At 42.3% G+C, this 22,042-nt stretch overlaps 4 protein-coding genes across 9 annotated transcripts in view; 2 read left to right on the plus strand and 2 right to left on the minus strand.

Moving 5' to 3' along the window:
* masp1 (MBL associated serine protease 1) lies at positions 1-11,605 on the minus strand. Of its 3 annotated transcripts, XM_016661613.1 has the most exons (14): positions 11,530-11,605; positions 10,890-10,949; positions 9,904-10,120; positions 8,624-8,801; positions 7,762-7,893; positions 6,994-7,190; positions 6,008-6,155; positions 5,815-5,933; positions 4,933-5,011; positions 3,298-3,426; positions 3,048-3,122; positions 2,457-2,704; positions 2,198-2,386; positions 1-1,006 (listed from the first exon to the last, which is right to left on the minus strand). In XM_016661613.1, the coding sequence occupies exons 2-14, from the start codon at positions 10,892-10,894 to the stop codon at positions 596-598; spliced, it is 2,127 nt and encodes a 708-aa protein (XP_016517099.1). In that variant the 5' UTR covers positions 10,895-10,949; positions 11,530-11,605; the 3' UTR covers positions 1-595. The 3 variants fall into 3 exon arrangements, with proteins under 3 accessions (XP_016517099.1, XP_007573759.1, XP_016517100.1); XM_007573697.2 differs by lacking the exon at positions 11,530-11,605 and having other exon boundaries at positions 10,890-11,267; XM_016661614.1 differs by lacking the exons at positions 1-1,006; positions 2,198-2,386; positions 11,530-11,605 and having other exon boundaries at positions 2,494-2,615; positions 10,890-11,266.
* Positions 11,553-17,804, plus strand: clrn1 (clarin 1). The gene is made up of 3 exons (XM_007573699.2): positions 11,553-12,200; positions 14,633-14,812; positions 16,987-17,804. Exons 1-3 carry the CDS (start codon positions 11,948-11,950, stop codon positions 17,250-17,252), a joined length of 699 nt encoding a protein of 232 aa, XP_007573761.1. The 5' UTR covers positions 11,553-11,947; the 3' UTR covers positions 17,253-17,804.
* Positions 13,415-22,042, minus strand: part of tsen34 (TSEN34 tRNA splicing endonuclease subunit) — a 17,516-nt gene continuing 8,888 nt past the window's right edge. Inside the window, exon 7 of the mRNA XM_016661619.1 lies at positions 13,415-13,426. The gene's annotated coding sequence lies outside the window, so the exon portion shown is untranslated. The remainder of the gene's footprint in view (positions 13,427-22,042) is intronic.
* The window catches only part of mindy4b (MINDY family member 4B), an 8,226-nt gene continuing 5,049 nt past the window's right edge, over positions 18,866-22,042 (plus strand). For 2 of the 4 annotated variants that reach the window (XM_016661615.1, XM_016661618.1), the window contains exons 1-2: positions 18,866-19,287; positions 21,573-21,716. In XM_016661615.1, the coding sequence (XP_016517101.1) occupies positions 19,207-19,287; positions 21,573-21,716 (225 nt within the window). In that variant the 5' untranslated portion in view covers positions 18,866-19,206. Of the gene's footprint in view, positions 19,288-19,931; positions 20,465-21,572; positions 21,717-22,042 lie in introns of those variants that run through there. The other 2 variants (XM_016661616.1, XM_007573700.2) reach the window with 1 other exon arrangement.

Genomic DNA, 22,042 nt, shown 5'->3' on the forward strand with positions numbered 1-22,042 from the left:
CCCTGCGACAGACTGGCGATCTGTCCAGGTGACCCCGCCTCTCGCCCAGAACGTTAGCTGGAGAGGCACCAGCACCCCCTGACCCTACAAGGGTCAAGAGTGTACAGAAAATGGATGGATGGGTGTTAAAAGTACTAGTTCCCAGGGAGATTATGTGATTTATAATGTGGGAAAAATGTCTTAACTGAAATAATCTGCCTATTAGAACTATTAGTTTTTATCAATACTTAAGAATAATTGACTTTATTTGTACGTTCATTTTGTCTTATTCAAAATATTTGGACAAGAAACTACATTAAGATATTGAGTAAGGTTTTGTTATTTTGCAGCGTACTGATAAATTTAAATAATAGTCTGGCATTTCTGAAAGAAGTGGAGAAAGTTCGAAATGCTACTCTGAATTAAACATGCAGTTAAATTGATTTGATGCAGATTAAAGAGCTCACATGGTGAAACCTGAAGGTAAAACCACAGTCATCGTTTTACAGTCTGAACTTTCAACCATCCATGAAAATTCCTGACAAATCGACCAACTGATGAGATTCTGCGTGTTGCAGAGCAGCAGGTCTCTGCAGGGAGACGCAGCGTCTCTCCCTCACCACCAGGGGGCAGCCTGAACATGGCTCTGAATCCAGTCCAGGTATTTCTCCACCCGGGTGTAGACGCCGTACACCCTCTGGCTGCCGCAGTCCTCGGGTCCGGCCCAGGACACCAGGCCGAACACGGCCCACCTCCGCCCCGCCTGCATCACGAATGCCCCCCCGCTGTCCCCCAGGCAGGTGTCCCGCCCGCCCTGGAAGAAACCCGCGCAAAACATGTTGTCTGTGATGTTGTAGCGGACGGAGCGGGAAGCGTAGCTGGCCTGGCATTCATCCTGAGGGACCACTGGCAGCTTCACATACTGCAAGAGGTCAGAGGTCAGCGGGGACGGGTTGGAGGAAGCGTTGGAGATCCCCCAACCAGCAACTAGACCCAGAGAGTTGGGGAGGAGGGAGGACGGACGGTCCTGGTGGAGACAGAAGAAAAGAAGAGATCACATCATCAACCAGGAGGAGCAGCGGTGGAAAACATCATCTGTGTTTTCAGGGTTTCATCCGTTTGGTCTGATTTAATTCAGTCCGTCTGCCTAGAAAGTCCAATTCATTTGAAGACGTGCAAATGTGTAAATGTTATAGGATTGTGTTTACATGTATAGGTTTTTACTCTTTTAAGTTTTTATTATTTTAGTCAGACTTCTTAATGAGCTAATGTGTTAAAATGTGTTAGACCAGAGGTTGAAACAGAATGTTCCTGTCTTTTATCTATGCACATATATGTAATCTACCTATCCAATTTCAGTCCAGGTAGCACCTGCAGCAGCAGCATTAGCCACACTGAGGGGCTCATTTTTACCATGATGCCCAGCTACGGTGGCTCGTAAGTTCAAAAAGATATTTGTTTCCATGTTGGTTCGGATCGAGACCGGTCTGTAGGTTTGCAAGCAGCTCAGAAAGCGGGTCTGGGTCCAACCGAACAGTTCTGCAGGAGTGCCTTCACATCTGGAGAAAAGATGTGGACTAACAGGGGAAACAAACTCGGTCTGTTTAAAGCGGACCAAATGTATCGGGTGTGAATGCTAATCGAACCAAAAAAGTGAACTCCGCCTACAAACCTCCATCTGGTTTCGGTTGAAGTGAACTCTGGTTCGGTTCGAGTGGAATGTGAACAGCAAGCGGACCAGAGACCACTCCAAAAGCAGGAAGCGGACTACAGCGCAGGGCATTATGGGTAAATGCAACCAAAACAAATGTGCTAGCCTGGCGCTAGCAGAAAAAATGAGTTGTGGTTAGCCAAAGCTCCAAGATGAAATCTTCCAACCACCTCCATTTTGTTTCCGTTTGGTGAAGAAGGACGTTGCTCTCAGTGTCTTCAGATGTTTTTGTGCCGTTTCCTTCACTGGTTCTTGGTGCAGCGCCCCCACAGGCCAGGAGGGGAACAGGTTACTCAAAGGATTTGGTTGGTTTCACTCGCAACTCTGGTTCCAAATCAAGCTGAATCTACTGGAGTGTCGGGAGGGAAAACAGCCTTAGTGTCTCTTTGTGTCCCTCCATGTTTCACTCACCCTTAATGTTTAGTGTCTCCGTCCTGTCTCTCAGTAACCCCATGTCCGTCTTTCCAGTTGTCTTCAACAACCTGAAACCTGGATTCTCCTGCTCACCTGTTGGTGAGCCGGTGGCAGACAGACGGGCCGGACCAGCCGGTTAAACTCCGCCGCCTCGCTCAGTCTCAGCAGGGCGATGTCATTGTTGTAGTTGTCGGGCTGAAAGTCTGGATGGAGGACAATCTGATCGACAGAACGACCGGTGGACGTCTGTTTGTCTCTGAGGCTGTGGAGCCCGAGGAACACCTGAGGGACAGAAAGTCCTGACTGAGACACGAAGACAGCATGAACCTCACATGCAGGGACAAACATCCACCTTCACGTGATGCGGGACCACCGGGACGACGGTGGCGTCCCTCCTCTGGGACCGCAAGACATGGGCGGCGGTCAGGATCCAGGACTGAGACAGCAGGGCCCCGGAGCCAAACCAGCGGTCCTCAGGGACCCGGGACAGGTCCTCCACACTGAGCAGAACCTGCCAGGGGAAGAAACCGGGCTCAGAGCTCCGACCGCCCACAATCCGCTTCACCTGGTGGGGGAGAGGGCGAGAAGGCAGGCCGCAGGCTGGAGGACATAAAAACCACGGACATGAAAACAGACAAAAAGGTAAAGAAACAAGTAAACAGAAAAGAAAATAAAGAGGGAACATTCAGGTAAACAGATAAACAGATACGTGAAGCAGAGAGAGAAAAAAACAGACAGGTAACGCAAACAGGCAGACAGTTAAAAAAAAGTACAGCTACAGCCATACTCAGTAAATCAGAATATTAATGAGTTCATGTATTTCAGTAACTCAGCTCACATCTAAAACACATTATATACATTAGTTCTTATTTCTGTCAGCAGCTGATGAAAACTAAATGTGGGTCTGATGTTTTTTATTTTCAGATTGATGGAGGAGTCGTACCTGGCAGACAGACAGGAAGTTGAGTTCCTCCGTCAGCATCCACCCACTCACCTGCAGGGCCACACCTGAACGAAGCTGCAGCACAGAAACCGACCCAAGCTTCATGATCTTTGGTTTACATGATCAATAAATCAGATCTTTGGTTTGTTTAGACATAAAAATGAAATAAATAAACAGAAATGAAAAATAATCACTAATTGAACTAAATATTAAAATCTTAATTGACCCAATGACATCATCACCATCTTACTGTTGCTCAGCTGGACGCCGTCCTCCACGCAGACGTAACGAAGCGTCGCTCCAAAAAGCGTGCTGTTGTCATGGCGACCAAACATCACAACAGCTCCATCAACCTTCTTAGGAATCCCACAATCCAACACTGCAACAGACGTGAGTCAGCGACCAATCAGCTTCCAGGACGGTCAGTCAGCAGGAATGTAGCCCAGGTGTTAAAGGGACAGTCCTGGTTTTTAAGGTGGGGGTTCTGCGGGGTGTTTATCAGCAGTCAGTATCTTACCTGCAGCAGACAGGAGCTTAAGAAAACGTCGGACTCCTGATGGTTCCTGAGGATGTCAATGAATGTTTTTATGGGTTTTATGCATCCACTTCATTTCATTTGGTAGTTTTCCACGTCCCGCAAACACTTTAAATATTTTCTGTTAACGTCTCCGTCACCTTTTTTAGTTTTAGTTTATTTAAGAGTTGTTGTTTTTTTACATAAATACTCCAGATGATGAAGGAAGATCTGGAACCTTTAATCTTTAACTTTCTCTCAGTTACACGTCTTAGATAAAATTATCTCAGTAATACTTCAGATTTTACACATTTCAATACAACAGATATATTCAAATACAGTAAGTAAAGTTACATTCTGTGTAACTCCTAATTGTAACAACGAACAGAAACATAATCATTTTTACTTCATGTTTGTTTTTTCTCTCAGTATATGTATGCAATGCTTTTTAATTATGTTTGCTTAAATAAATCAAGAATGAAATGAAATGCCTCAGATTGCTCTTCATCAGTGGGGGTTTCAGATTGCTTAAAGTTGAATCTGTTGCCTCCTGGTGGCAGCTGAAGGGAACTGCATGTGATCAACAACACGTCTGATTGGCTGTTTTGGGCTGCAGGTAGATTTTTATGGCTGGGAGCTTCAGATGATCACCAGCTTGAGTTCTTTGTTTATTATTTATTTAAGCTGCTCTTAGTTGTAATGACTCTAGAAACAAAAATAGATACTACTTCTTTTTCGGTAGAGATAAAATTCTGCCCTGGATTGATTATTTATGTCTGGAGTCATATCTCCTTCAGAAAAAGTTGAAAAATCTTCTTTGGAAACTTTCTGGTGAACCCACTTTACAAATTACTGTTCACAGTTCACTATTTGCACATTTTTCTATGGAACATAATTCTTTTTTTGGAGAATCCTAAAAACCACCTCAAGCCACAAGCCACTAAAAAGCAAAAACTTTATTGCAAAATTGAGGAAGTTATTTTGTCATTTCTGTCAATCTTTTCTAGTCCCATTCTTAATAAGGTGCAAAAAAAACGTTGATGAAAATGGATTTTGGCAAATTGTCCCAACCGTGCAACACCGGAGATCTACTGTTTAAAAACAAAATCTCCTTTTTTCCAAACAACAGCACCCCTGCTGGTGTCAGCTGGTGAAACAAATTACTACTTAGGAGCCTGAAGTTTGGTCCATAAAATGTTGGAAACAATGCAGCTTCACATTAACGGAATAATCTGCAATGAATAAATCTGAATGTGTAAAACAAGATGACAGAAAAAGAAACTGGAGATCTGCTGAGTGAAACTCCAGAGTCTCCATTTTTGGACAGGAAACATGTCCGTCAGCAGCTCTGAGCTCAGATCCGAGTCTTACTGTCACAGTGAGGAGGACGGCCGCTCCATGAGCCGTCAGCCTGGCATTCCAGCTGGAGACGATCCGACGTCCCACCGTCCTGCAACACATCACAGCATGGAGCAGTGAGGCCTTTCCTGTAACCGCTGGGGCCACAACATGACCAAAAATATGATTTCTCTATTAAAAATCCTTCTTTAATGCCCAAATGCAATGGAGGGCAGTGCTAACTAAAAACGTAGCTGCACCAACCCTAAAGCACAGATCATAAACATCAGTTAAAGCTAAAAGCTGCACTAACATGGTATTTAGCAAAAGTTGAAGCACTAAATATGACCACATTGATACTCACCTCAAAATAAGAGCCTTAACATAAACATCTAACTATTTGAGGAATTCCTAACAGTCAAGAACCAAAACTTCAACACAAAGGTTGAACTTTATTCAACTTAAAATGAACAAAACAACTGAGCAAATTAGCACTTTAGCATTTAACAGGAAAAAATATTCTATGGTAAGCTAAGGGTGCTAAATGTTTTTAAAGTTAGCAAAAGAGTTAAAGTACTAAACAAAAATTTGCTCTGCTATTAGCACATTAGCAGGTTAGCAGAAGTGTTCCCACTACTGGCCAGGTGTATTCTGATGGTATGAGAACATTTTGGCTCCATTAATCCAAAGTCATCAACATATTCTCTCCATGTGAGCATAATTCAAGAGTTTCTTTTTTTTATGTTGATTAACTAAAATAAGTAAAGTTTAATCAAATTTAATCCAATGGGTCAGACAAAACGAGAGACTCTCTCCTGTGTTTTCTGTTCTAACCTGTGTAGACCAATCAGAACCTCTCTGCTGCTCCCAGTTCAGTCACTGGTTCCAGTTCCCAGCAGCAGATCGGACCCTCACCTGGACCAGGATGAACCCCGGCTGACAGCTGAACACCACATGGTCCCTGAAGGTGTATTCTGATTGGATCGGAACCATCACCGCATTGGGCGGAGCCTCAGGTACTGGACACTGACTTCCTGCAATTTCAAAATAAAAGCCTAATTTCTGTCTCCACATCAGCCCTGTAGCCCCGCCCCCTGCGTGGTCTCACCTGTGGCGGAGTAGCTCAGCCTCCAGCCGAGGTTTTCTCCAGAATCATCGCTGTGGAATTGGATGGAGACGATGTTGCTGTCGGTCCGGATGATTCCTGGAGAACGATCGCCACAGAACGGGCCAAACTCTCTGCTTCCTGCTTGGATCTGACACACACACACACACACACACACACACACGCTCCGTCATCACCTCGGCGTGTGTGAACCAGGTTCTTATAGCCTTGTGGGGACATTTCCTTGTCCCCATGAGGGGAAATGCTGTTTGTGGGTCAGGGGTCAGCTTCAGGGCTAAGGTGTGCATTGAGTTTTGGTTAGCGTTAGGGTCAGCTATGTGATGGTTAGAGTCGGGTTAGGATGTAGAAAATGAGTGGAAGTCAATGGAAAGTCCCCACAAAGGCAGCAATGCAAACATGCGTGTGGTTTTTGTCTAATTCAGTTTTAATAAGCTTTTAGAGTGTTTGCTAGTTTTTAATAATTATTACTTTAAATATTTAGTTTTTATTAACATTTTATACTTTTATTTTTTTTAATTCTGCACCTAAAATGAATCAAAGTAATGTGATTATGAATACATGAAATGGTTAATGAATACTCAACAGAAGAAACCATTTTCAGAAAATACATCCAATTATTCTTGAATAACCAGCTGACTGGAGTTTCCTCCCAACTTTACCATTTTGCAGATTAGCATAGCGTAGCTGCCAGGAGGAGCATGGAGTACCGCGATTTACCAACAGCTGACGTAAAAAATCTATTTCACATCAGTTTGAAAAGCTAATAAATAGATTCATGAACACAGATCAAAGGATATCGTTTCAGTATGTTTTAATTAGTTTTATAAACACATGATATAGTTCCAATTAGTTTGAGTTTTTCCTAATTAATTACCGTGTTTATTTATTTCAATTAATGAAAATGTTTTCTCGGTTTCAGTTCTTGTTAGTTTTGGTTAGCTATGGCAACCCGGGTGTGTTTGTCCTACCTTCAGGTGGTCGTAGGGGCAGCTGATGTCTGGGTGGCTCTCCACGTCAAAGCGGGGGTCAAAGTTCATCTGGATCCTGAACCCGGCCTCCAGCTCGATGCGGTACCAGCAGTCAGAGCTCTTCGGATACGGAGCCGGAAAGTTAACGCTGTTCAGAACGCCGGAGCGTTCCCTGAACACAACACCGCTGCAGTCCACTGGACACACACACCCCCACACACACCCCCACACGCACCCCCACACGCACACACACACACACACACACTGAGCTTCCTCCTCCACACTCAAACATCTTCATCATGTAAACATTTCCACCAATCAGCAGCTGTTATCAGCCACACTGAGGCCCCTGATGCTTTGGTGTCAGTGAAATCAACTGAATATTTACTGGTTATAATGGTTTAACTGGTTGAAAACCAACTGACTTGTTTCCAATAGCTGAGTTATGAATGATCAGAGTTAATTTAACTCTGTTGTTCTGCTGGTTTCAGGACTGAATCAGAGACACCAACACTCACTGCACTGCAAAAACACTAAATCTTACCAATAACTTTGTCTCGTTTCTAGAGCAAATATCTTCGTACACTTTAAGTAAGACAAAACTCACTTACCAGTAACTTTTCAGTAAAGAATAAGAGCTTATTTTGAGTCAATAATTTATTAATATTGATGAAAAAGTTCCAGTTCCATTGGCAGATTATTTAACTTGTAATATTGGAAAATGTCTTGTTATGAAGGTGGGCCTCCAGGGGGCGCCAACACACTCACCTCTGCAGGTGTGGTTGTCTGTGTGCAGCTGGTAGCCATAGCGACAGGAGCAGTAGTATCCCCCGATGAAATTGTGGCAGAAATGATCGCAGAGCGGATCCTCGTCTCTGGGTTCGCTGCACTCGTCTATATCTGCAGAAGAAGAAGAAGAAAGGTCAGAGTTCAGGCTCTGATGTGCAGCAGGAAGAGGCCCGTCCAGGTGCTGCTACCTCACTATTCAGAAAATATCTCAGTTTCAATATCAGAAATTCATGATTTTAATCATGGAAAATTATGTAATTTCTTGACTTTTGGACTTCAGACAGGACTGAGTTTTTGTTTGTGAAGATGTGAAACTAATGTAGAAACCTCTGAGGTATTTGGTGGAAATTTTCTCCTCTGTGGCCAAATAATTTTATTTTTATCTAAAATGACCATAAGACTGGGAAAATCAGAAAATCACCACTAACTAAAATGTTAGCAGTGCTAACCCCAAAGCACTAATCATATATTAGCTACACTGATGCTAATGCGCTGTATTTAGCTTAAGCTAACGCTAAAGCACTAATCATAAACATAGTCTTTAGTGGAAGCTAATGCTAAAGTGCTTAATTCAACCTTGTGTCACAAGGAGGCTCTCAAAACAATCCACATGTAACCAATTTGTTTTGACAGCTTTGGTTCTGTCAGTGTTGCATCTAAATGGTGTTCAATAGTACATAAATCATATAAATCACCATCTAAAACTGGTCTGAACATGTCAGGGTTCATCGCCGCTTTCAGACGCTGCTGCATGTTTTAATGTTAATCCGACATGCTAACCGTCGGGTTCTGTTCCTGAATCAGAACTTCAGGAACCGACAGCTTGACTGGGTTTCCTCACCCACTGCGCTATAATGAGCCACGAATCCAGAGAATCGCTCCTCGTTGGAGAAGTCCGACACAAACTGGACGCTGAGGGTGTTTCTGGGGGAGGTGATGACCCGCTGGGCCGGTACCGCCTCGGTGTCCGTCTCCTCCTTCCCACAGAACAAAGCCAGCGCCTCTCCATCCGCCTCCACCTGCACAACAACGCAGCAGGTCAGAGAAACTATGTCAGACTGAAGAACCAGAGATCTGAATCAGAACCACAACATTCTGACTCAAAGTAACCTGAAGTCAGAACAAAGTGTAACATCAGCAGCTTCCATCAGGCCTCAAACGGGTCAAACTGGAACCATTAACCTCCCAGAGATCTGGGTCCATCAGGGCTCAGTCCAAACTGGGGAGAGAAAACAGACCAGCTGCTCTGTTTACATTCAGCTGCTGTTTATCTGCCTCCGAGACTGGGAGGGTCAACGGACCGCAGGGCGCCGATACACACCGACACACACTCCGATAATCCTAGCATCTGCAGCAACACACACCTCAGACTCAGAGCAACAACAGTAAACCCTCTCACACCAGTACACACCAAGATAATCCAGTATATTTCAGCGCAAACCAGAACAAACTAATAAAAACTTGTATAAAACCTGAGTGATGAGCATAAACCAGTGAAAACTAGTACAAAACCAGTGTAAACCAATGTAAACTAGTATCAACCAGTTTAAAACCATTATAAAAAGACACAAACCAGCAAAAAAAAGAATATAATTCAAGTACAAACCAGTATAAAACCAGTGAAAACCAGTACCAAACAGTATCAACCAGTATAAAACCAGCTGGTCCACCCAGGCTTTTTGGGCCTCTGATTTGTTGCCATGGAGATTAAATTCTTCCTCAAACATGCATGAAGGAGTCAAAGCAACACTCCAGGTTTGTTTTTGATGATAACATCATAACATAAAGCTCAAAAAAGTTGATTTTACATAATAAACACATCCTCAGATGGGGGCGGCCATCTTTACTCCCATAACCAGAGTGCTGCTGGGCGGCGGCCATCTTTATTCCCATAACCAGAGTGCTGCTGGGCGGCGGCCATCTTTATTCCCATAACCAGAGTGCTGCTGAGCGGCAGCTACGTTCTTCTTCTTCATGTGGGTCGTTTTGGAGTCACAAACTGTTCCCAGAAATCTGACTGCAGCTACATTTAAGGATACTTAACTTGGTTCCCATTCAGACTCTGGAAGGCAGCCGGATCCAGGACGCTCCCTGATCCAGTTCCGGGTCTTCCTAGCTTACCTTGACAAAGTCGTACTCGCACAGGTAGGACGGCTCCAGGTCAAAGTGGCTGAAGAACAATGTGATCCGGAATCCGTCTGGAACGCTGATGGTCCAGTTCCGCCTGGTGTCTGTGGGATACGGGTCAGGAAAGTTTGGAGACTCCAGGCTGCCGTACATCTCTGACCGGAGCTGAGCGCTGCAACCGAACCGGACCAGCAGAGAGAGGAGGAAAACCCTGAGGCACAGAGACAACCGGATCAGAACCAACCAGACCAGACCGGACCAGAACTGAACAGAGGGATGGGCATTTATCACATCATATCGTTTACCATTTATTGTGGAAATACTTCAGATTTATCAATATCTTGATAAAATTTTATTATCAAGACATTTTATTTTTTAAATGACTATCAGAAATTTTATTTTTACTATTTTCTCCATTTCGTTCCAATAGCCCAAATTTAGTTAATCTGGGTTATTTAAATCCCACTTCAAGTGGCCTGTTGAAGCTGATTCCAAATCACAGCATTTTTCAAGAGCAGTATTTCTTTTTTCTGTCGTGTCCACAGCCATATTTACCTAAAACAGATGGAATAAATAGTTTTTCATCATAATTTTTAGCATTATAACAACAATCCCACAAAATATTGTGATGAAATTCTAATCCCATATCACCCGCTCGTACAGGGACGTCTGGATCACAATTGGATCCGATTTATTCGTATTCCTAAAAGAATCATTCATGGGTTGGGCACCAAAAGCGGCTCCAGCTGCAGCCCAGGGCCCAAATGGTTCTGAATCCGGCCCTGCTCATGTTTTAACCCAGAGACATGTTCTGATGACCCGGTTCTGTGAGTCTCCGGATCAATTCATCTGTTCTCTGATCAACCAGAACCTTCTCACTCAGACTCCATCTGAAAGTCCAAGTTTGTTTTCTGATCAATAAATGATCATCTGATCAGAAGTTGCTGCAGCTGCAGATCATCGATCAATAGGAAACTCACCTCATGATGAAGGACTAAAGTTCTGCTGCTGCGGCTCCGTCTGTCCGGACCGAATCGGACCTGGTGGAGAGGTGTGGCTCTGAAACGGTCACGTGATAAATGCAGGCAGATTCAATAAGTGACGTAACAGCTCCCCCTGCTGGCCGAATGCAGAGACGTCACGGCTCAGGGGTTCTGGTTCTGATCACCTGGAGTTCAGAACCAGAACCGTATAAAGTTCTGGTTTCAAAACAAGTTTCAAACTTATGACTTTTGACCCCATAAAGGGTCAAAGGTTGACTGTCATAATTGCAGAAAAGAGCCGTTAGTCTGAGATCACACAAACTGAACATTTATACAATCTAATTGAAACTTTATGAATTGATCAGAACAATATTTTAAAACTTGTGCAGAAAGTGAATAAAAACTTTTAAAACAATATTAAAAATTTATAAAGAGAGAAAACAAAACAACGTAAAAAACTTTTTAAAAAAACAGGATGATGCATTTTATGTAAATGTGTCAGTTTATAGGATGATATTGACAATGAGATAAAATAATCTAAATCTCTTCAAACCGCAAACAGCCGTTAAATACAGAAAACAAATGTTCTGGCGCCCCCTCTCGGCGCCCCCATGTATCGCATATCGTTAATACTCACTTTTTGCGCCACTGGTTACAGTTCCCATCATCATCATCATCATCATTATAAAAGGTTCACTAATCGGAACCAGATTCCTGAAGGCTCCATACAACCAGCGGTCCAAAGTTCGGTTCTGATGAGGCTGAAAGAGCGGAAATCCGTATAAGGTCAGGACCGGGACAGTGAGCCATCTGTCAGACTTTACGGGACAGCTCTGACCCCTCCGCCGCTCCGGAGGTAATTGGACCCGCTGTTGCCATGGTGACGGCGGAGAGGAGGTGTCATCCGATCTGGTCCCGTTAAAGTTCTGATGGACTACCGGTTCTGTCGGGATAGTCCTGGGCGCTGTTGGTCCCTGCGGTTCAGTTCGGGTTGATGGAGTCCCCCCCACCCTGATCTGGACCCCTCCTCTTCCTCCTCTTCCTCCGACATCACCATGCCGAACCGACAGAAGCAGGTTCTGTTCTGCTCCGCGGGCCTCCTGAGCCTCTGCTGCGCCCTCTCGGCTGCCGTCGTCACCGGGCTGCCCTACTGGCTCCGCGGGGTCGTGCTCTGCCGAACCGGAGCCGAGCTCGTCAACGCCACCGGAGCCGAACTGGACCAGTTTCTGGGGGAGCTGAGCTACGGGCTGTTCCACGGGGAGAGGGTGAAGCAGTGCGGCCTGGGGGGCAGACCGTCCCGGTTCTCATGTGAGTCCTACCGGGGGTCCACGGGTCGGAACCGGAGGGTCGGTTTAGATGGTGTAAAGAACTTAACAGAAACTTGGATCCCAGGTTTTATAAAATAAGCACCAATGTTGATTCTAACATGAAAATTAAGGAGTTCCGTTTGTAAAGTTACAGTCAAAAATAAACAGCAATAATCTGGATTATTTAGTCTGTTATAAGAAAAATGGGTTAATTTCTCAAAGTCGCACTTTTACAATTATTAATTTTTAAATTTCACACAGTTTCAGACTAAATCACTAATATTCAGTTCCAAACTAGACATTTTATCTCCAACTAAATATTTAGACTTATTTTAAAGTTAGTCTAATCTAAATATTTGGTTCTAAAATAAGTATTTAGTTAAGGCAAATTATTTAACTTGAATTTGAATATTTAGTTTCAAACTAAATTTTTGGTTAAATTAAATTGAACATGTTAAAATAATTAACTTAAAGCTAAATATTCAGCTTCAACTGAAGTATTTAAATCCAAATTTACTTGCAAAATAAAATAAAATATTCAAATTGAATCTAGTTATTTAATTAGATAACCAAATATTTAGGTTGCAATGTGCATATTTAGTTAAAACTAAATGTTTAGTTTGTTACTTAAATATGATTTAGCTTCAATTTTAATATTTATTTCCAAACGTCCTAAGTCCAAACTGGCTTGCTAACTAAATTTTTAGTTACCTAAATATTTAACTTGGTAATTTTAAACATTGTTTAAAACTGTTATAAACCAATAATAACGTGGTGAAAACATGAACAACGAATCCATTTATTTTCTTATTAAGCTAAATAACTTGAATTATTGCTCTTCATTTCTGACTGCGTAATTTTACAGGAAATAAAATCATCCAGAGGATCAACAGATTCCCTGGAGTTTTTTTCTCCAAACTGAAGTTCAGAAACTGGACCGAAACACCCGAACTGCTCCGCCGGTTCCGACCACAAGGTGGCGCTAAGACGCAGAACATAAAATGGATTTAACCAGCGAGATGTGAAGTTCCACCAAAACCAGTTTTATTAAAATGTTCAGTGTTTCATGTGGTTCTGACCCAGATTGAAGTTTCACCGTCACTGAAACATTCTGGTTTCCGCTCCTCTTGTTTGGTTCTGCAGAGTTCTGGTTCTGGTTCTGTTGCTGAGGCAGAAAACATTAACTTATTGTCTCTGAATTAAGCAGAACCTGAATCCGGACCGGTTCTGTGGAACATGATGTTGTTCTCCTCCAGACTGGACCAGAACAGAGCGGCTACTGGTCCCAGTTAATGGAGCGACCACCCGTCACTAACACGCTTTCCAGCTGAGTGGGCCGGATCGGAACCGCTCTGACAGTAATGAGGACAGTCACCGGTCCAGAAGGACGAACAGCGGGATCACGAGCCCCCACGAATATGACGTCATCATCGGAGTTTTCTCAAAACAATTAAAATCAGGGCCGCAACTAATGACTCATTTCTTGTAGTAAATTAATAGATGAAGAGCTGCCATTTTCTCTAGAGACTCAATTTAACTAAAATTATCCAATTAATTAAAAAAAAAAAAAGAAAATAAACATTTTATTCCATGAAGTATAATAACAGCTCTATTTTCATAAATATAATTTGATCATTTCTACGCAGCAAAAAAAACATCAGCATGTGAAAAGTTAACCTGTTAGGTTGAGCATGTTGGGCTGATCTGCTGGTTATTTATGGATCAACTGATTTATAGCTGAATAAAAAAGGTGCTTGATATAATATTTTATTTACAGAATTTGAAGCTAAAACTGCCACATAGATTTACAAAGATTTTTTTTTTCATCTAAAATGCAAAATGTTTATATTTTTTGTACAGTTTTGGTTTTACGGCTCTGACTGTTGTTCTCTCAGCTATTGGCCTTTTTTGAGTCTCAGTTCTCCAGGTAATCAACTACAAAATAAGTTGATTATTTCAATAATCAATGAATCACGATTAACTGTTTCAGCATCATCTACACTATTTACAGAATTAATCATTCTGGTCTTTTAACACGGAGCTTCTGTGTCCATTGAGTATTGTTGATATTTAGTTTTTAGACAAGAATTTAAAAAAACTCAGCCGATTGTTCCAGTTCTGTGAATTTGTAACCAGGTGTAGAAAAATATAGAAAACAGAGACAAACAAAGTTAAGCTGGAGACAAGTGGAGGAAATGCATCACTGGAGAGTAGCAGGAGGATGAGGATGTCTGCACTGGAAGGATAAACAGCTTTGGCGTGCCAGATTTGGCCCCCGCACCTTCAGTTTGACACGCTGAACTAACATCTACAATGACTCTGAAGAAACCTGAATGTCATGACATTTACTTCCCTTTGGGATAAATAAAGTATTTTTAATGAATTCATACTGTGTTACCATGTTGGGATGTGAATAATTGTCTCCTCCTCCAGTCTTCCCAGACCTGCTGGGTGGGATCCCGGTCGGCCTCCACGTCACCATCGTCTTCCTCTGCAGCGTCGTGGTCCTCTTCTCCTCCGTGGCCTCCGGCTTCTTCTTCTTCAACGCCTTCGGCCGGCCCTACGAGACGCTGCAAGGCCCCATGGGACTTTACCTGTGGACCTGCGTCTGCTGTGAGGCCCACTCACTGCTCCACCAACAGCAGAACAACAACCGGTTTATTTTGGGTCCATTCCATTAAATAATTAAATCAACAACAGTAATTACATTTTTTTCAAACATATGTTTGTATCAGACCATTTTCCTGAGGAAATGTAAATATTCAGGATTGAATGAGGATTTCATTGTTAAGGGACCGACGAGGCTCCGGGGCCACACAGGAAGGAAGAACAAAACACTAAATAGAAAAATAAAGAAAATTCATTTTTAAAATTATTTTTAAAATTAACAGTATTTACCTATTATTTATATTGAGACTTCTTATTTAATTATGCATTTATTTCATAATTATTGGAAACTGCAACAAAATTTTGCTCAGTATGTGCATTTTAAATGTATAGTTAAATGTCAACAAAATCTGTCTAATAACACTATAATAATAATAATAATAATAATAATAATAATAAAAAGAATTGGCCTCCCTTATTAAATCATAAATCATGTAAATAATTTTTTTGGAAAGTTTAGAAAAAAGAACTAATCCCTGTAATCGTTTTCCAGTAAATGTATTTACTGGAAAATTCTTCCCTAAACCCAAAAACTGGTTCAACCATCAGTTGTTTGTAAAGACCAGAAATGAGTCATTTTTAAAAATCCTTGGGGAGTTTTGTTTTATTTTAGCCCCATTGGATATTTTCCTGAACTGAACCACCTACTTAATGCTACACCAATGTTTGGACTTTGACTGAGCCACTTCTAAAAGTCCACTTCGGTTTTTTGAGGGGTTCAGAGGCGATCTGTGCTTTGGATCATCGTCCTGCTGTGATGGTTCTAACTGCAGCTCAAAGTCTCAAAACCTTAGAAACGACTTTGTGACAGAAGGAGTTTATAATCTACTTATCATCTGTTTTTGAATGTCTTTAGTTTGGGCCTGTTTCCTTTTTTTGCTAAACAAATGAACTAATAATGAAAGCCTCTGTAAGGGGGTGAACGCCGGAGGAGCAAACTGAACCAAACTGCCTCCTCCAGATGCTCTAATCAAGCCTTCAGTGATTAATTATGGATCAGTCGGTCTGAGGACGATAACAGCAGCAATTACAGAACCGGAGCTGCAAGCAGGAGACGGATCAGAACAAAGGAGGCAGGAAACAGGGCTGGGGGCGGGGCTTAGAGGGGAGGACTGTCCTCCGATTGGTCCAGACGTCTCTAAAGTTCTCAGTAACTGAGAACCATCAGATATTAAAGCCTGGTGTTGATGAGGTTCTACATCGGTTGGACACGCTAACTAACACATTAAACCAACATGGCATTTAGCTAAAGCTAACGCTAAAGCGCTAAATTCAGCCATGTTAATGCCGACCATGCGGTTGGCATTAACATGCGGTTCAACATCGTATTGAGGCGCCACAGCAGACGTAGGAAGTGAGGGTATTGAACTGGTACTGTGACTGCGATTCTTTTCCCAGTTTAGCCATGGATTCTACTGGTTCAGGTTGAGCTAGCTTGTTTTTGGACACCAGCTCAAACCGACCCATCCCTTCTCCCTTTGCATCTTTCTAACCTTATTTATGAAGTAGATGAACGTTTATCTCTTTACTTTGTAAAAAGTGTTTGCTGATTGATGGCTGCTATCGATCGCCATCTTCTTTCGTCATCAAAAAATCTATGATAAAATGTCAAGTTTTTTTGCATCCTTGTCTGTTTATGCAGCCGATGGCCATTTATACATTAAATCAACTAAATCAAAGCAAAACTAGCCAATGAACTGCCTGTTTTGACTGGCTTTACAGGAATTAGTTATAGATTGTTTTGACGTCCATCATGGCGGACAGGGTCGCTTTCTGAGGAGCGTGACCTGACAAGCAGCAGGTCAATATCAGCATCAACATTCAGTTGCCGTTTGTTTCTGGAGGAGGTTGGTTGTGGTTTTTGTTTGGTGATCAGAGTTTAACTGAAGCAGAGAAGAAAATTAATAACCTGTTTGATTTTTTACAGTGTTGAAAGGAACAAAAAACAAATAATATGATATCAGTAACCAAAGTATTAGTATCGGATGCCGATATCGGCCCAAAGCTTCATATCAGTGCATCTCCAGCCAGAAACATCAAACTGATTTTGACTTCTCCAGATCCTGCCTCAGACCGGTTCTGGTTCTGGTTCTGAACAGCTGCCTGTGTTGGTCCTGCAGGTGCGACCAGCTGCCTGGTTCTGATCCTGTTTGCCTCTGAGGTGAAGATCCACCGCCTCTCTGAGCTCATCTCCAACTTCAGGGAGGAGAACTTTGTTTTCCAGACGCACTCGGAGCGCTACGACCGCTGCTTCTGGATCTTCTTCCTCATCCTCATCCTCCACGGACTCAACCTGGTTCTGATCCGGCTCACAGGGATCCAGTTCCCGTTCCAGGGGAAGAAAGACGTGGAGCTGAGCGGCGGCGCGGCCGACCTCATGTACTGATGGACTCACTGTTGACCCGGATCATCATTGATTATTGATCAGAACCTGAATGATTGGGTTGAATCTTGATGATCCGACTGATTCTTTATAAATTCTGTTTATAACTTTTTTTAGAGGAAAATAAACTTGTTCTGACTGAATCTGTTGTTTCTCTCTGGATTTATCGATTCTGCACTGCAAAAACACCAAATATTTTTGTTTAGTTTGTAGTAAATACTTTAGTACAGATGAACTAAGACAAAAAGAAAAGTAACATTTCATCAAGCCAGCCAGTCTCTGCTGTCCTTGTTTTAAGCCAATAATTCTTTAATATTGATGTTTGTAAAAGATGATATTTCACTTACAACGTCGACATTTTTCCCATTTTAAGTGGAAAAATCTGCTGGTGGAACTGGGATTTTGTTGCTAGGTAACCAGCTTGGCGTGGCTGGGGTTGCTAGGTAACCGTATGATGCCCTTTGATTGTGAAAAAAGTGCAATAATCTTGCAATGGAACTATAATTTTCTAATCAATAAGTAATAATTGACTTAAAATAAACTAATTTCTCAGTGTACTGAGACATTTTCACTAGAAACGCGATAAAACATTCTTGGTAAGATTTGGTGTTTTTGCAGTGCAGTTAATTGATTGAAGCATTTGGATCCAGGTTCACCTCCCAGTAGAACCTCAGAACCTCCTGCTCTCACTAAAACCAAAGGTTCTGTTGATCAACTGATCAGCAGGGATCGGGTATTGATCCGTTGCTCCTACCGGGCCGAACCGTTCTGCCGTCTGAGGGAGTTGGACCGGAGCGGGCTCTGAAGGACCCTGCTGGTTCTTTTCTTTGACCCGTCCGTCCCCTGCAGTGACACCAAACCTGAGCGTCCATCTCCAGACGAAGACGCGTTGACAGACCAGAGAGAATCGAACAATCGGGTCTGACGGCCCGGATCCTCCCGGTTCTGTGGGGGGGTTGGTGTCCGGTTCTTTAATTGCGTCTCTCAGCGGGACGGCCAATTAAAGGCCAGGATTTCATCCGAGTGACGGCAGACCGAGACGCAGAGGGACCCCCTCTGATCCAAGAATCAGGAAGATGAAAGTTCTCCAGAATCTGGACGGATTCAAACCCAACTGGTGCAGCACCAGTCAGAGTCGGTCCAGTCAGTCTCTGCTGTCCTGGTGCTGCTGATCAGCAGGACGTCCTGATTAGGAATAAATAGATTTTTTTGCTTCTTAAAGAAAATAAGTGACGGAAGGAACCGAGGAGGCGGCAGAGCTCAGGTAAGATCCTGATCTACCTGAGCAGATCGATCTCTGATTGGTTGATTAGGCTGTTAGTCATTTTGCTCCAAGGAAGGTTTGAGTATGAGAGGTGATGTTTGCAAAGTTATACAGTTAAAAATGACAAGCAATAAGTTGGGTTATTTAGCCATAACTAAAATTAGAGATTCGTTTTCAAATTAATATTTTTAGCATGTTAGTTTTTTATTTATACATGTTTCAAGCTAAATATTTAGCCTGGAGCTAAACATTTATCAATGAAAAACATTTTTAATTTACAAACTATTCAGTTAGAAAAACATGTTATTAGCAAATTAAATATTTAGCTTGCTAACTAAATATTTAGCTCAAATTAATTAGTTTGTGCAAAATGTTGAAATTGAACATTTATAAACTGAACTAACTACATTCTTAGTTTGGGGATAAATATTAATTTTACAAACTCAATATGTAATCTGTAAACCAAATATGTCACTCAGCTACATTTTTATTTAGTAAACTGTATATTTAGCTTGCCAACTAAGTATTTATGTTGCAAGGTAAATATTTTAAATATTTAGCCAAACATTTATTGATGGGTTTGTGTCCACAGATGGAGGCAGAGCTTCAGGACATCCTGGTCCAGGTTTCTGACCTGCAGCAGCGAAGGAAAGTTTTCACTCTGCAGGAACTAAAAAACATCTGACCAGTTAAATGACTAACTGTTCTCTTCTTCACCGCCTGACCAGGAATCAGTTTGTTTCTTCCATCAGGCTGCAGTCTGACCACAGCATGGTGAGAGTCTGGGAACAGATTCATTAACTGTTCAGTCACCTCCACACACCAGAGCATCACTGAGATCCTGCCTCAGGCTTTATTTGACCTCTTATGGCTGCTGGTACGCAGCTGGTAACAGAAAACTAAGCAACAAACAACTAAAACTAACTGGAAATTTACATATTCAAAGGTTAACAGCAATAATTTAGAATATTTTAGTTCGTCATAAGAGGGAATAATGGGGGTTTGTTTTTCAAAAGTCAGAGTTTTACATTCATAAATGTCAGTTTGAAACTCAATATTTAATTAGCATAAACTCAGTTTGAAGCTAAATATTTTGCCTCAAACTAAATATCCAGCTTGTTAATTAAATATGTAGTTTAAGGCGAAATATTCCACTTGCTAATAACTTAGCTTGCCAACTAATATTTAGTTTGGGGCTAAATATTTAGCCTGCAAACTATTTTGCTTGAAAAGAAATATTTTGATGCTAAATCTTTTGTTAGCAAGCTGAATAGTTGGAAGGCTAAATATGTAGTTTCCAGTCTATATAGTTAGTCTGGAGCTAAACATTTAGCTAGCAAACAAAATATTTAGCCTCAAACTAAATATTTGACTTGCTAACTAAATATTTAGTTTTGAGCGAAATATGTAGTTTAATTGTTGTTTAGTTTGGGACTAAATATTTAGTTTGCAAGTTAAATATTTATTTTTGATGTTTATGCATTAATGAGTAACATGATTTTCTGGTACGACAGGCTAAATAATCCAAATTAATTCACTGTTATATAGTTAATTTTGGACTCTATAACTCCCCCTTCAGGATCCTCCACGGTAAATCAGTTTTGTAAACACCGGACCTGTTGTCTGGTCTAGGATTGGGCTACTCTGCCCTCTGCTGGTGTAGGTCCTGCACTGCAGCTGGCTCCATTTTCACCTTCCAGGTGATCATGTGTCACTCAGAGAAGATTCAGTTTCACTGCTGCACCAACCTGCTGCTGTTTGCCACAGGTGTGCAGCAGAACCGCAGTCCGTTCTGGATCGGCCGGGTTCAGAGTCCAGAACCATGGGGCCCAAACAGAGCTGATGTTTGAGGTTCTGACTCTGGTTCTGACAGAAGTATTTTGTGGTGATGATGGACTCTGGGTTGGACTACATCGAGCTGCTGCAACACGAAGTCAACAAGAACCCAGATGTGAGTCGGTTACAGAAGCCAACAGTTCCATGATCCTTCAGACCGAAACATTTTGAAACCTCGTTTTTCTTCCTCTCTTCTGTTTTAAGAATTTACATCTTGCAGAACAAGAAAAGGATTTGTTTCAGTTTCTTTTCTGACTCTCGTTTAAAACCTTCCTGTTGTTAAGGAAAACATGAATATTATTTACGTTTCCCAACAGTCTCCACTGCGGTCAGTCCAGTCCGTGATCTCTTCTTCCTCAGCAGTGACTCTAGAATGTGGTTTTCCTCTTTCAGGGTGAGAAATCCCTGGACATCCCAGGAAAAGATATGTACTTGAAGGCATCAGGTGTTGCTCTGAAATCTGCACTGGCCTGGATGGACGATTCTTTTCTATGGTACAGAATTAGTGCCAAAATTAGGACTATTGTGCATCCAGCAGTGGCTACTTCTTTAGCACTGGAGGCTATATTAACTCTGATTTAGGATAATGAAAGGCTGGCACTGGGAACTGAGTACTTTTAGCATTAACTTTGGAAAGGCTATTGAATAGCATGTGTAGGCTGATCACCCTATAGGCTGACTACTTCTACACCAACAGCAGAATATTTAAAACTTGGTTATAAAGTGGGAGACCTTCCCAATGGGCTACATTCCAGGTGGATCTGACCCCCGAGGAGTTGAAGTCTTCATGTAACCTCTTGTGATCAGTTTGTGAACGACGGTTCCTGATGCAGATCACTGCTTCATCCTGTAACTTCCTCCAGATTCCTGGGAGGATTTGTCCTGATTTTCTCCTCTGCAGGACAAATATGCAAACTTACCATTTTCAAATGCCATGGACATCTTTGGTCCTCAGATACTTTTCTGTTTGCTCCTTCAGGATCTATACTGTTGTGTGTGTTTTTACCTTTAAATGCAGGGCTGGATGGATGGAATGGATGAAGTTCAAATGTAGCTGATGACATGAAACAGAAAATATTTTGGCTTCAGAATTCATTATAGAATATAAAGCACTTTAGCAGAGAAGTTGTTTTCTGCCTGAATGTTTTGGATGGAACTAATTGGTTTTGTGTCACCAGGAGGGTGTTTACTGTGCAGATGTTCATGTTCCTCTCCGTCCTCAGAGGCTGTTGGATGTGGTGAAGGACGAGGACCAGGAGGAGGCCCCTCCACCCTGCAGGACCCTCCTGGCTCCCTGCTCCATCCCCCGGAGCCTGGTGATCTCCCCCAGCCTCGGAGGAACACCGGTCACCCCCCAGCTGACTGAGGTGAACCTGGGAAGAAGCAATGCCAATAGTTAATGGCCTAACAGAGAGAAACAAACACACAGAGAGATCTCAGGTGATCTCCGACTCCCACTGGACTTTCTGTTGCTCCATGGCAGTTGTTCTGTCTTTTGGATTCCCCTCCATGTTTCCATCATCTTGCTGTCTGATTGGCTACAGACTGCATTCTCATCCGTCCTAAGGGGACTCCACACCCCCAGCAATATCAGGCCAAGACAATCCAATGTGTTGAATACCCCAAACTTTAGATCAGAGCAGTCCAGATCATTCTGAACAATTGGCATAAAAATCATGTGAACTATAACCAT

This window comes from Poecilia formosa, unplaced genomic scaffold (genome assembly GCF_000485575.1).
Source record: "Poecilia formosa unplaced genomic scaffold, Poecilia_formosa-5.1.2 Scaffold337, whole genome shotgun sequence".
Taxonomy (NCBI): Eukaryota; Metazoa; Chordata; class Actinopteri; order Cyprinodontiformes; family Poeciliidae; genus Poecilia; species Poecilia formosa.

Excerpts from the sequence above, each read along its gene's own strand:
- masp1 (XM_016661613.1), bottom strand. Across the intron at positions 7,894-8,623 it reads GGCTCATTATAGCGCAGTGG|ATATAGACGAGTGCAGCGAA; the intron begins GTGAGGAAACCC and ends CTTCTTCTGCAG. Across the intron at positions 2,387-2,456 it reads TGGTCCCGCATCACGTGAAG|GTGTTCCTCGGGCTCCACAG; the intron begins GTGGATGTTTGT and ends TCTGTCCCTCAG.
- clrn1 (XM_007573699.2), top strand. The coding sequence starts at position 11,948 with ATGCCGAACCGACAGAAGCAGGTTCTGTTCTGCTCCGCGGGCCTCCTG. Across the intron at positions 12,201-14,632 it reads CAGACCGTCCCGGTTCTCAT|TCTTCCCAGACCTGCTGGGT; the intron begins GTGAGTCCTACC and ends CTCCTCCTCCAG. Across the intron at positions 14,813-16,986 it reads CCTGTGGACCTGCGTCTGCT|GTGCGACCAGCTGCCTGGTT; the intron begins GTGAGGCCCACT and ends TTGGTCCTGCAG.